Source organism: Barbus barbus, assembly GCF_936440315.1.
Source record: "Barbus barbus genome assembly, chromosome: 41".
Classification (NCBI taxonomy): domain Eukaryota; kingdom Metazoa; phylum Chordata; class Actinopteri; order Cypriniformes; family Cyprinidae; genus Barbus; species Barbus barbus.
The window spans coordinates 26,581,681-26,596,400 of NC_136719.1; the positions used below are offsets into that span (position 1 = coordinate 26,581,681).

At 41.3% G+C, this 14,720-nt stretch overlaps 1 protein-coding gene across 1 annotated transcript in view; it reads left to right on the top strand.

The window, feature by feature from the left end:
- The first annotated feature begins 638 nt into the window (after positions 1 to 638).
- tfr2 (transferrin receptor 2) overlaps positions 639 to 14,720 on the top strand; it is a 25,032-nt gene continuing 10,950 nt past the window's right edge. The window contains exons 1-11 of the mRNA XM_079403045.1: positions 639 to 792; positions 4,388 to 4,708; positions 8,514 to 8,558; positions 9,341 to 9,560; positions 10,277 to 10,463; positions 11,353 to 11,493; positions 11,565 to 11,673; positions 12,289 to 12,531; positions 14,158 to 14,297; positions 14,372 to 14,553; positions 14,640 to 14,720. The exon at positions 14,640 to 14,720 is cut by the window's right edge and continues 39 nt beyond it. Of these exons, the coding sequence (XP_079259171.1) occupies positions 8,526 to 8,558; positions 9,341 to 9,560; positions 10,277 to 10,463; positions 11,353 to 11,493; positions 11,565 to 11,673; positions 12,289 to 12,531; positions 14,158 to 14,297; positions 14,372 to 14,553; positions 14,640 to 14,720 (1,336 nt within the window). The 5' untranslated portion in view covers positions 639 to 792; positions 4,388 to 4,708; positions 8,514 to 8,525. The remainder of the gene's footprint in view (positions 793 to 4,387; positions 4,709 to 8,513; positions 8,559 to 9,340; positions 9,561 to 10,276; positions 10,464 to 11,352; positions 11,494 to 11,564; positions 11,674 to 12,288; positions 12,532 to 14,157; positions 14,298 to 14,371; positions 14,554 to 14,639) is intronic.

Below are 14,720 nucleotides of genomic sequence, written 5' to 3' on the forward strand. Positions count from 1 at the left end.
GCTGCATGGCTAGAAACTTCTGATTTAACTATGTTAAAATGTCCTTCGCCTACATTTTGGGCACAATACATTAAATACAGTTGGTTGTAGCCTATTTTTTATTTATTTGATTATTTAAGGTGTATTTTCTGTATACTTTTATTTTTGTACCGATAATAAATGAAACTGACTGTATGTGAGAGAGTCAGTGGTAATATGGATGCGTTCCTATTGGTCAGAGTTAGAGGAGCTCAGCTTAGCCTGACAGTTAGCCTGCTCCGGACCAGGTTAGTTTGCCAGCATAAGTTGCCACGGTGACTGAGTTTGAACTTTTTTAAGTTTGATTTATGAAACCGAATCTACCAAAAATAAGCCTGACTAACCGAAATAAGCCTGTCTTATACTCTAATCTTGGTTTATGGAACAGCCCCCAGGTTAGTTTGCCAGCATAAATTGCCACAGTTACTGAGCTTGAGCTATGGTAATTTTGCTTTCAGAAACCAAATCAAGTGAAAATAAATCAGAATTACTGAAATAAGCCTGGCTTATTTGGTAAACTTGTTTTATGGAACAGGCCCCCGGGACTAAAAGCATGTTTATACGCCGATTTCACGCAGCCGCCATGAAATCGAAAGCGAGGCTCTGGTGGGAGGAAACCCGGAAGTAAAGGTAAACAACAATGACTTGGACTACCAACCTAGAGCTGCTACCGAGATTTAATACTTTAGATGTCGAAAAATGGGCCGACGAAAGATGTCGAATCCCACGAACTGTTTTGTTAAAGGGATACAGCAACTGGATCGAGGGCTGAAGGTAAGATTAACATTATATCACATCACATGAAGGCAAACCAGCTAGCAAGATAGCTCTGCCTTACCGGCAGCAGCAGTTTTAACATTAAGTGACATGACATCTGACGCACAGATGCCATTGGCACATGCCACTATGCTCGGTGGCACTTCCGGTTTTCAGTGGCATGTGTCAGTGGAGAGTGGCATGTGTCAGTGGAGAGTGGCATGTGTCAGTGGAGAGTGGCATGTGTCAGTGGAGAGTGGCATGTGTCAGTGGAGAGTGGCATGTGTCAGCGGAGAGTGGCATGTGTCAGCGGAGAGTGGCATGTGTCAGTGGAGAGTGGCATGTGTCAGTGGAGAGTGGAGAGTGGCATGTGTCAGTGGAGAGTGGCATGTGTCAGTGGAGAGTGGCATGTGTCAGTGGAGAGTGGCATGTGTCAGTGGAGAGTGGCATGTGTCTGTGGAGAGTGGCATGTGTCAGCGGAGAGTGGCATGTGTCAGTGGAGAGTGGCATGTGTCAGTGGAGAGTGGAGAGTGGCATGTGTCAGTGGAGAGAGCAGAGTGGCATGTGTCAGTGGAGAGTGGCATGTGTCTGTGGAGGGTGGCATGTGTCAGTGGAGAGTGGCATGTGTCAGTGGAGAGTGGCATGTGTCAGTGGAGAGTGGAGAGTGGCATGTGTCATTGGAGAGTGGCATGTGTCAGTGGAGAGTGGAGAGTGGCATGTGTCAGTGGAGAGTGGCATGTGTCATTGGAGAGTGGCATGTGTCAGTGGAGAGTGGCATGTGTCAGTGGAGAGTGGCATGTGTCAGTGGAGAGTGGAGAGTGGCATGTGTCAGTGGAGAGTGGCATGTGTCAGTGGAGAGTGGAGAGTGGCATGTGTCAGTGGAGAGTGGCATGTGTCAGTGGAGAGTGGCATGTGTCAGTGGAGAGTGGCATGTGTCAGCGGAGAGTAGCATGTGTCAATGGAGAGTGGAGAGTGGCATGTGTCTGTGGAGAGTGGCATGTGTCTGTGGAGAGTGGCATGTGTCAGTGGAGAGTGGCATGTGTCAGTGGAGAGTGGTATGTGTCTGTGGAAAGTAGCATGTGTCAGTGGAGAGCGGAGAGTAGCATGTGTCAGTGGAGAGCGGAGAGTGGCATGTGTCAGTGGAGAGCGGAGAGTGGCATGTGTCAGTGGAGAGAGCAGAGTGGCATGTGTCAGTGGAGAGTGGCATGTGTCTGTGGAGAGTGGCATGTGTCTGTGGAGAGTGGCATGTGTCAGTGGAGAGTGGCATGTGTCAGTGGAGAGTGGAGAGTGGCATGTGTCAGTGGAGAGTGGTATGTGTCAGTGGAGAGTGGCATGTGTCAGTGGAGAGTGGCATGTGTCAGTGGAGAGTGGCATGTGTCAGCGGAGAGTGGAGAGTGGCATGTGTCTGTGGAGAGTGGCATGTGTCAGTGGAGAGTGGCATGTGTCAGTGGAGAGTGGCATGTGTCTGTGGAAAGTAGCATGTGTCAGTGGAGAGCGGAGAGTAGCATGTGTCAGTGGAGAGCGGAGAGTGGCATGTGTCAGTGGAGAGTGGAGAGTGGCATGTGTCAGTGGAGAGAGCAGAGTGGCATGTGTCAGTGGAGAGTGGCATGTGTCTGTGGAGAGTGGCATGTGTCAGTGGAGAGTGGCATGTGTCAGTGGAGAGTGGAGAGTGGCATGTGTCAGTGGAGAGTGGCATGTGTCAGTGGAGAGTGGCATGTGTCAGTGGAGAGTGGCATGTGTCAGTGGAGAGTGGCATGTGTCAGTGGAGAGTGGCATGTGTCAGCGGAGAGTGGCATGTGTCAGCGGAGAGTGGCATGTGTCAGCGGAGAGTGGCATGTGTCAGTGGAGAGTGGAGAGTGGCATGTGTCAGTGGAGAGTGGCATGTGTCAGTGGAGAGTGGCATGTGTCAGTGGAGAGTGGCATGTGTCTGTGGAGAGTGGCATGTGTCAGTGGAGAGTGGCATGTGTCAGTGGAGAGTGGAGAGTGGCATGTGTCAGTGGAGAGTGGCATGTGTCAGTGGAGAGTGGCATGTGTCAGTGGAGAGTGGCATGTGTCAGTGGAGAGTGGCATGTGTCAATGGAGAGTGGCATGTGTCAGCGGAGAGTGGCATGTGTCAGTGGAGAGTGGCATGTGTCAGTGGAGAGTGGAGAGTGGCATGTGTCAGTGGAGAGTGGCATGTGTCAGTGGAGAGTGGCATGTGTCAGTGGAGAGTGGCATGTGTCAGTGGAGAGTGGCATGTGTCAGTGGAGAGTGGAGAGTGGCATGTGTCAGTGGAGAGTGGCATGTGTCAGTGGAGAGTGGCATGTGTCATTGGAGAGTGGCATGTGTCAGTGGAGAGTGGCATGTGTCAGTGGAGAGTGGAGAGTGGCATGTGTCAGTGGAGAGTGTCTGTGGAGAGTGGCATGTGTCAGTGGGGAGTGGAGAGTGGCATGTGTCAGTGGAGAGTGGAGAGTGGCATGTGTCAGTGGAGAGTGGAGAGTGGCATGTGTCATTGGAGAGTGGCATGTGTCAGTGGAGAGTGGAGAGTGGCATGTGTCAGTGGAGAGTGGCATGTGTCTGTGGAGAGTGGCATGTGTCAGTGGGGAGTGGAGAGTGGCATGTGTCAGTGGAGAGTGGAGAGTGGCATGTGTCAGTGAAGAGTGGAGAGTGGCATGTGTCATTGGAGAGTGGCATGTGTCAGTGGAGAGTGGCATGTGTCTGTGGAGAGTGGCATGTGTCAGTGGGGAGTGGAGAGTGGCATGTGTCAGTGGACAGTGGCATGTGTCAGTGGAGAGTGGCATGTGTCTGTGGAGAGTGGCATGTGTCTGTGGAGAGTGGAGAGTGGCATGTGTCAGTGGAGAGTGGCATGTGTCAGTGGAGAGTGGCATGTGTCAGTGGAGAGTGGCATGTGTCAGTGGAGAGTGGAGAGTGGCATGTGTCAGTGGAGAGTGGCATGTGTCAGTGGAGAGTGGCATGTGTCTGTGGAGAGTGGCATGTGTCAGCGGAGAGTGGCATGTGTCAGTGGAGAGTGGCATGTGTCAGTGGAGAGTGGAGAGTGGCATGTGTCAGTGGAGAGTGGAGAGTGGCATGTGTCAGTGGAGAGTGGCATGTGTCAGTGGAGAGTGGCATGTGTCAGTGGAGAGTGGCATGTGTCAGTGGAGAGTGGCATGTGTCAGTGGAGAGTGGCATGTGTCAGCGGAGAGTGGCATGTGTCAGCGGAGAGTGGCATGTGTCAGTGGAGAGTGGCATGTGTCAGTGGAGAGTGGAGAGTGGCATGTGTCAGTGGAGAGTGGCATGTGTCAGCGGAGAGTGGCATGTGTCAGCGGAGAGTGGCATGTATCAGCGGAGAGTGGAGAGTTGCATGTGTCTGTGGAGAGTGGAGAGTGGCATGTTTGATGTTCTGCTGCTGTTCTTGAGCTTTTCACTCGTTCACTGAATTATGTTTGTAATAAATTATTATATTTTTATTATATATTTTTTTTTAATTGTAGTAGATAAAACTAAAATAAGATAAAACTCTTGTTCAGAAATAGAAATAAACAGAATTATGTTTGATTCGTTACGTTTGATTTATAGATTTGTATATCTTAAATATCAGTTCAGCTTGAAGTCTCTCAGCACTAACCAATCACAGAGTAGGAAAGGCTGTGGGGCCAGAACTGAGCAGATGACAGATGAGCGCTCAGGGGGCGGAGCTCCTCACAGACGAGCGCTCAGGGGGCGGAGCTCCTCACAGACGAGCACTCAGGGGCCGGAACTCCTCACAGACGAGCGCTCAGTGGGCGGAGCTCCTCACAGACGAGCGCTCAGTGGGCGGAGCTCCTCACAGACGAGCACTCAGGGGGCGGAGCTCCTCACAGATTAGCGCTAAGTGGGCGGAGCTCCTGACAGAAGAGCGTCTGGAGGCGGAGCTTACAGATGGTCATTGATCAGTCAGACGGCAGCAGGACAGCAGGTATGTCACACATTAAAACTCCTCACATGATCACATGACATGATTTCAGTGGGGTTTTTCACATGTTTGTGTTTTTGGAGGTCTGATATCTTCTCGTCACACACTATGTCAGTTGTGCTTGGTGAATATTGCTCATTTTAACTGCTCTTATCAAGCACACACTTCTGTCTTCGGCAGATCTGTGTGTGTGTGTGTGTGTGTGTGTGTATGGGGACATTGGCTCTGTGTGTGTTTGTAATAGAAATCAATATGTGCAGCAGGAGAGTAAATAAAGCTTCAAAGGGAGAACTACTTCTGAAGTCATGAATTCACATTGAAGGAAGAACCTTCTGGAGGGTTTAGTTAGTGTTGGTGGTTAGTGGTACCGGTTTATTGTGTAAGTTGTGTTTTTGAGGACTAATATCTTTTGTCGTGTCTGTTCGAGTCTCATATTCTCAATTTGAGGAGGTTCAGATGCTGGTTTTGCTGGAGGATCTGATGCAGAGATTCCCAAACTTCCCTTTTGAGCTCTAATATTTACTTGAAGACCCCTGAGATTTTAAGCTAATATTTCAATAATTTAACAACACATTCACATGTTCACGGTTCTCTGATGTCCGTTATGATATGCAGAATAACAAATAAAATAATTCCTGTTTTTTTAGAAACTGTTTTATTTTGATAGTTTCTATTTTAAAATTATTTATTGTGATTTGGCATTTTAATTATTTAATTAATTACTAAAAAGTGTTGTTTTGTATTTTTTTATTTAAAAAAACATGTTTGATTTTAATTAGACATTTTTATATTGTAATAATGTTTTAGGTGTTTTTTTATTGTTTTATTTTAAAATAATTTATTTTGTTTCGATTTGGACTTCTGTGTTTTTAATTAATTTTGTAGAAAAACTGTTTTATTTTAAAGTTATTTGAAAAATTATTTAGTTTAATTTTACATTTTTGATTTAATACTTAATGTTTAGTAAGTGTTTTATTTTTATTTATTTTTCATTTGAAATAATTTAGATAATTTTACACTTTTGATTTAATACATGTTTAGTAAGTTATTTTGTTTTGGTGTAATTTAAAATCATTTAATTAATCAAATTAAAATCATTTTTGTGATTTGATTTAAGCAAGTGTTTTGTTTTGATTTGTTTAATTTTAAAATAATTAATTTAATTGGATGTTTTTATGATTTGATCAGTTTTTAGTAAGTGCTTTATTTTGATTTGTTTTATTTTAAAATAATTTATTTATTTTAATTTCACATTTTCAAGTCAGTTTAACCTCATTCTTGTGATTTATTTATTTATTTTTATTTATTATTATTATTATTTTTTAAGTTCAGTGATGCCTGCAGAGCTGATTTAGGCTTATTCCCACTGAAGACTGAGATCCAGAAGAGATGTGTTCAGGTCTGGCATCACCTCCATCGATCTGATCCTGATTCAATCTGATATAAAGCCCTCCAGAATCTCATCCTCTAAACACACTCGCTCTTCAGCTAGTCCATAAAACCCAGCTCCTCGCTGAATACAGCTTCAACCCAAAAACCATTATTAAACAAATTGGCAAAAATCTAAAAGACACTCATGAAATACACTTTGACCTTCAAAATAAACTCCAAAAAAGCTACTCGACCCTAAACAGAACCACTAAATTTACCAATTATTTATTGATTAAACCATTTAAAGAAAGACAAATCCTCTCCAAATACAGTTGAAGTAACCCTGATTTAGAAATAGAGAGAGTTAGACACAGACAAACATGGCCAGAGCGAGAGCAGAGGATCTGTAGACACTGATCTACAGCAAATAGAGGACGAGAAACACTTTCTGCTGGTTTGTCCTAAATATCACAATGTGAGGGAAACATTTCTCCCCAGATCTGAAGCCCTGATCCCATCATTTACTGAACTTAGTGATACTGAGAAAATGCCCTTCTTACTTGGAGAAGATGATAACAGCTGCACTAGCTGCTAAATATGTATTAACCATTCACAATGATAGATATTACACATGATTAACTTCAAACTGACTTACTTTATCTTTTCATTTATTTAGATGGATTTTATTTATTATTATTTGTTGTTTTTTTGTTGTTGTTGTTATATATATATATATATATATATATATATATATATATATATAGGTTAATGCTTTGGCAACATTGTGTTACACAGTCATGCTAATAAAGCTGAATTTAATTGAATTGAGAGAGAGAGAGAAAGAGAGTGTGTGTGTGAGAGAGAGACTTTGTGTGTGTGTGTGTGTGTGTGTCTGTGCGTGTGTCTGCGTTTGTGTGAGTGAGTGTGTGTCTCTGTGTGTGAGAGAGTGTGTGTGTCTGCGTTTGTGCGTGTGTCTGTGCGTATGTCTCTGTGTGTGTGTCTGCGTGAGTGTGTGTGTCTGTGTGTGAGAGAGAGTGTGTGTGTTTGTGTTTGCATATGTCTCTGTGTGTGTGTGTGTTTTTCTGTGAGTGTGTCTGTGAGTGAGTGTGTGTGTGTGTGTGTGTGAGAGAGTGTGTGTCTGTGCGTGTGTCTGCGTTTGTGTGAGTGAGTGTGTGTCTCTGTGTGTGAGAGAATGTGTGTGTCTGCGTTTGTGCGTGTGTCTGTGCGTATGTCTCTGTGTGTGTGTCTGCGTGAGTGTGTGTGTCTGTGTGTGAGAGAGAGTGTGTGTGTTTGTGTTTGCATATGTCTCTGTGTGTGTGTGTGTTTTTCTGTGTGTGTGTCTGTGAGTGTGTCTGTGAGTGAGTGTGTGTGTGTGTGTGTGAGAGAGTGTGTGTCTGTGCGTGTGTGTGTATATGTGTATGTTTGAGTGCGTGTGTGTGTGTTTGAGTGTATATGTGTGTGTTTGAGTGTGTATGTGTGTATATGTGTGTGTTTGAGTGCGTGTGTGTGTGTATATGTGTGTGTGTATGTGTGTATATGTGTGTTTGAGTACGTGTGTGTGTATATGTGTGTGTTTGAGTGTGTATGTGTGTATATGTGTGTGTTTGTATGTGTGTATATGTGTGTGTTTGTATGTGTGTATATGTGTGTGTTTGAGTGCGTGTGTGTGTATATGTGTGTGTTTGAGTGTGTATGTGTGTATATGTGTGTGTTTGAGTGCGTGTGTGTGTGTATATGTGTGTGTTTGAGTGTGTATGTGTGTATATGTGTGTGTTTGTATGTGTGTATATGTGTGTGTTTGAGTGCGTGTGTGTGTGTGTATATGTGTGTGTTTGAGTGTGTATGTGTGTATATGTGTGTGTTTGTATGTGTGTGTTTGTATGTGTGTATATGTGTGTGTTTGAGTGCGTGTGTGTGTATATGTGTGTGTTTGAGTGTGTATGTGTGTATATGTGTGTGTTTGTATGTGTGTGTATATGTGTGTGTTTGAGTGCGTGTGTATGTGTGTATATGTGTGTGTTTGTATGTGTGTGTGTGTGTGTGTGTTTGGTGCTGGCGGGTGTGTCTGGTGCTGTGGTTTATCTGTCGCTGGACAGCAGAGATAGACTGAGGAATGCAAGTGATGGCCGTGATGTCGTCAGCGCAGGGATTGATGGGAAATGAGTTCAAGCGCGGCCGGTGTTGCATCACATCTGTTGATTCACCGATCAGGTCAAAAACACAGGAGTTTCCAGCATGACACAGATAATCAGAGTCAGTGTGGCTGATCTGTGCTGCTGAGACTCTCATTAGGAATCATGACAATAAAAAGCACATGTGACCACTGTTGTGTGAAATGTTCCTTATAGGTTATTTATAACTAGCAATAGAAGTCTATGTAATGTCTCTATTTAACCGTGTGTGTGTGTGTGTGTGTGTGTGTGTGTGTGTGTTACAGGTGTTAAAGAAGATGATGGATTCTGTCACAGGATTGATTTCTGGAGTAAGAGCTTCACTCATTCATTCATTAAATCATTTGTTCATCATTTCATTAATTTATTTATCAACTTAAATACAAGTTTATGCATTCATTTCTATTTTTTCTGTGTTTCTGACAGTTTCAGTCATTTTTGCACTATAAAAAAATTTCACATTCAATCTTCAAATTAATGTAGAAACAACATAAAGACGATATATTTTTAATATTTGTTCAGTGGCATATTTTTATGACTGAAGGCCAGTATCACTGATACCAATACTACTAATGTTTCTATAAAATTGTTATTTTTTTCCTAATATTTAACCATTGACTAGCCATTCAACAGTATAAATGAGAGCTATCAATTTAGACTTTAAAAAATAACAACGTCACATAAACCCATTATAATAAATGTCATATTAGCTACCTGTGCCCTTCAGTAAGTAGGAAATATACAGAAATTCAATAAAGTTGTCCAACAAAAAATTCAAAATTAAATATAAATGAATTCTTAAAGCTACAAAAGTGATTGATTTCCTCTTTTGTTTTCTTTTGTTCTTTAACAGACATCACTTTAAGAGCTGGCCAACCCCTGCGTTAACTGCGTTAGATATTTTTAACACATTAAACTGGAAAAATAATTGCATATGATAATGGGCCAATTTTGAATGAGTGAATCTCATGTGAATGTGTGTTATGATTATACTTGAAAACAGTGATATTTGAAATCACTACGTTTATTACTGTAAACACATTGATCGCTCGTTTATTCTTGAGTTGATTGACAGTTGGTTGTGTGTGAGTAGGCAGCAGGGGGCGGAGCTCAGGAGAATGAGGGTGTGGAGGAAGGGGGCGGAGTCCGGCAGCGAGCCCTGGCCGTTGAGCTGAAGCTGGTCCCTCTGGAGGAGGGGTCAGAGGTCACGCTGAACAGTGACATCACCAGCGCACTGATGCTGCAGCAGCAAATGGACCGCAGGAAAGCAGCCGTCTACCTGACTCTGAGCGGCCTGCTGATCTTCACCACAGGTCAGCACTCACACACACACACACACACACACTCTCACACACGCATACACGCACACACACACACACGCATACACACGCATACACACTCTCACGCACACGCATACACACTCTCACGCACACACACACGCATACACACTCTCGCACACGCACACACACACACACACACACACACACACGCATACACACTCTCATACACGCACACACACACACGCATACACACTCTCACACGCACACAGACACGCACGCATGCATACTCTCACACGCACACTCTTACATGCACACTCTCACACACTCTCACACACACACACACACACGCACGCATACACACTCTCACACACTCTCACACACACACACACACACACGCACGCATACACACTCTCACACACGCATACACACTCTCACACGCACACTCTTACATGCACACTCACACACACACACACACACACTAACACACATTTAATCTTTAAGTAAGTGCTTTATTATGATTTGTTTTCATTTTAAAATAATCTATTTAAATTTGACAGTTTTATGAGTTCATTTTTAGTATGTGTTTTAATTTGAAACAATGACTTGCTCCTGCAGTGTGGCGTGAGGTCATGTGACCCCAGTGTTTGACCGTCACTGCATGTTGTCATGACACACACTCGTTCAGTCCAGTAGTGTGCCGTCTGTAGTGTGCACTAGTGCTGTGTTCTCAGCGTGGCTCTCGTCCTCAGCGTTCCTGCTGGGATACGTGGCGTTCCGTGGAATGTGTGGTCTGTGCGGGAACGACGGCGATCTGATTCCTCTGAGCGACGCGGCCGGAGCTCAACACTCGCCCGAGGGAGGCGTCATGTACATGGCAGAGCTCAGAGAGATGCTGAAGAAGTACCTGAAGGAGGAGAGGATTGAGACCACGCTCAGGTCAGCAGCTGCTTCTCTCTCTACAACAAGCTGCACTTGACTGAACAAATGTTAAATAAATGATACGATTAAAACAAATAAATCATTTTAAAGTAAAACAATCAAAATATAACGTTTACAAAACATAAGTCATGAAAGTAAAATAAAATAATTTTAGGATAGAAGACAATCAAAATAAAACACTAAAAATGTCAAATTAAAAAAATACATCAATAAAATGACTAAATGATAAAAATGTGATTTTAAAATAAAACTGTAAAAAATTATAATTTTAATAATTGAATCACAAAAATGAAACTAAATATAAAAAACAATTGCTAAAAATTATTATATCAGGTATACAATTAAAATAAAACAATGTCAAAATATAACTTACTAAAAATTAAACCATAAAAAGTTAAAATTGAAAAATAAATATTTTAAAATAAAGCAAATCAAAATAAAACACAATTTCTGAAGTCATAAAAATTTATAATTCAAATACTTCAACAATCAAATTAATTCAGAACCAAAATAAAACACTTGCTAAAAATTAAATCATAGCATAATTAAAGTATTTTAAAATAAAAATCTAAATCAATAAACTAAATTTAATAAATCGTAATGTCAAATTAAAATAAGTTTTTTAATTAAAACAATACAAAACACTAAACATTTATTAAATCATAAAAATGTAAAATAAAAATAAAATTATTTTAAAATAAATATAAAACACTTATTAGTAATTAATTAAAGATTAAAGTTAGTAAATTATTTTAAAATATAAACTATCAAAATAAACATGTGGCATGTCATGTGACCATTAACCAAAATGAGTCCGGTGAGAACAGATGTGACCTTTGACCTGTGGCTTGGGTCCTGTTGGTGTTGATGTGGTGTTTTTACTCAGGCGTGTGAGTCGGGCCTCTCATCCTCCGGGGTCCTCAGAAGGAAACGCGGTGGCCAGAGAAATCCTGCAGAACCTGCAGAACCTGCGCATGGATCACACCTGGACCGACTCGCACTACGCCACGCTGCAGTTTCCCTCCAGGTGAGCGTCCGTCTGCCATTCGCCGAGCCAGCGCCGCTTCAGCCAATCACACGCCTGCCCTGCTCCCACAGGACGCAGCGGAACGCGCTCTGGTTGGTGGATGCCGAGGGGGTGGAGCTGGAGGACATTCCGCTGGACAGCGAGGGATACTGCGCCTACAGTGCCACGGGAACAGCCACGGTAACCATGGCAACCACGCATTAACCAGCGTAGCGCATCAGTAGTGTTTTAATTAGTGCTGTCAATCAATAAAAAAAAACAACAAAACTAATTGATCGCACATTTACAGAAATTGAACACTAAGTTCTAAATTACATATAGATGATTCCTTAAAGCTATGAAAGTTATTGATTTCCTCTTTTTTTTTTTTTCTTTAGTTCTGTGATTAACAGTCATTACAGCAGATGATTGTTATTTGGCTGCTATCACTTTAAGAGCTGCCGCTGCTGAACGTACCACGGATCTAACACGCATCTGACCCATATATAAGAAATAATTACATGCATATTTAATGCAGCTTTAATCGCCTTTTTGGTAATTTCATGACTTAATTGACGACATAACTATGTCATTGCATGCTCGTAGTTTATTTTGCGCTTTCATATGAAATTATATACAGTGCGTGCCGGCGCATTTGTGTGTGTGATTGAAGAGCATGTGTTACAAGCACAGTATAATGGCTGACAGGACAGGGAAATTAGTTTTTATTGACATAACGCCGTTAAACTGGAAAAATGAATTGCATGCGTAACACTAATTCTGCCAGCACTAGTTTTAGCGTGTGTTGTTGCGCAGGGAGGCGTGGTGTACGTGAACTACGGCCGGCGCGAGGACTTCGATCAACTGCGTGCGATGGGCGTCGCCCTCAACGGCTCCATCGCCGTGGCGAGGGTGGGAGGAGCCGTGAGCTTCGCAGAGAAGGTGTGGCATGCACAGGAGGCGGGGCTTGTGGGCGTTCTCATCTACCCCGACCCCGCCGACGTCCCACAGGATCCACGGCGACTCGGTCTCCACAGCAACGCCGTCATCTCTGAACACGTGCGTACTCTGACTTTACTGAAGTAAAACACTAACATTTATAAAATCATAAAACTGAAAAAAAAAAAATCTAATTTTTTCATGTCAAATAAAAATAAATGATTTTAAAATAATCTAAATAAAATGCTAACAATTAAATTAGTGCTGTCAAAGGATTAATCGTGATTAATCGCATCCAAAATAAAAGTTTTTGTTTACATAATATATGTGTGTGCGCTGTGTATATTTATTATGGGTAACACTTTACAATAAGGTTCATTAGTTAACATTAGTTAAATACATTAGTTAACATGAACTAAGAATACTTCTACAGCATTTACTAATGCATTATTAAAATCACAAGTTGTGTTTGTTAACATTAGTTAATGCACTGTGAACTAACATGAATAAACAATAACTGTATTTTTATTAACTAACATTAACAAAGATTAATAAATGCATTGTTCGTTGTTTGTTTGTGTTAATTAATACATTAACTAATGTTAACAAATGACACCTTATTGTAAAGTATTACCTTATTATATATATATATATATATATATATATATATATAAATACACATAAATGCATGTATATATTTCAGAAAAAATATGTTACATGTATATATTAAATATATTTATATATTATGAATATAAATATATACATGTAAATAAATGTAAATATTTTCAAAATATATACTGTATGTATACATATATACATCTTGTAAACAAAAACTTTTATTTTGGATGCGATTAATCACAATTAATCCTTTGACGGACTAAATTAAATACTATTTTAAAATAAAACAGCAAATTCAATATAAAACACACAAAAATATTATAAAAAAAATACAAAACTTTATATTTAAAGGTAAGCGTGATTTTTATCTTTATGTATTTAACACTGCTGTCTGTTTTAAGAGAAAAAACAAACAGATTATAATAGTATTATAATTAAACGTTTGTCTCTGTATTCTTTACTAGTTAATTTTTCCTTACTTTTTTAGAGTTTGAAATTTGAGTCTTAAATATTTAAAGACTGTTCATGTCTATATTGCACTTTTTCATGAAAAAATAAAAAAATCTTATTTTACTTCATGTGGTATTTTTCAAATACTTTTTTTTTTATACTGCTGTGCCTTTTCAGGAAAAAAGTGTTTTAAAAAACTGATTAAAATAAGCTTTTTATAGTCTGTTTAGTTACTTTTTCCTTAGTTTTTAAGAGTTGAAATGTGCCAGAATTTGTCTGTTTTTGAGACATTATTTACTCCTTTTTAATAGAGCTATACTAGTATTTAAAACTGCTTTTTCATGAGAACATTTAAACATAAAAATCACTTCGTTGTAATTTTTTTTGTACTGCTATTTTAAAGGAATACAATGCTTTTCAAAATCCTTCTAGTGATAAAGGATATATTAAAATATCTTTAAAATAATCTTTTTTTGTCTCTTTTCTTAATTAAATCATTTTACATCATCAGAAATCCGTTACTTTTTATAATGTTTCTTAATTATAAAGTCCAAGGCTTGTCAAACCTCTCCAAGTGAGATTTCCAGCACAGTATCCTCAAACCTTCACTAAAGTTGATGTTTATTATGTGTTTAAATGTGTCTAGACATAGTTTACAGTCATTTCTCATCACGGCAGGTGCACCTGGGCTCCGGTGACCCGTTCACACCTGGGTTTCCCTCCTTTAACCACACCCAGTTCCCTTCCACCCAGTCCTCAGGCCTGCCAATCATCCTGGCTCAGCCAATCAGCGCCAACGTCGCTTCCAAGCTGCTGAGGTTAGCCCCGCCCCTTTCATTGCTGAGCCGCAGCCTCTGTATCATGAGTTTGATGTGTTTGTGTGTGTTTTCAGTCAGTTGTCCGGCTCCAGTTGTCCGCGGGGCTGGCAGGGCCGTTTACCATACGTTCAGTGTGTTTTGGGGCCGGGCTTCACGGGGCCCGGCGAGCGCAGGGTGAAGATGGCCGTCTATAACACCATGAAGCCGGTGCTGCTCAACAACATCTTCGCATCCATCGAGGGCAAAATCGAACCCGGTCAGACCGTGCCGCACATGTTATGAGATTATGAGAGCCATAGATCAGCAGATGAGTGTTTAACCGGCGGTCTGTGTTTCTCTCAGATCACTATATCATCATCGGGGCCCAGAGGGACTCGTGGGGCCCCGGAGCCGTGAAGTCTGGAGTGGGGACGGCCCTCCTGA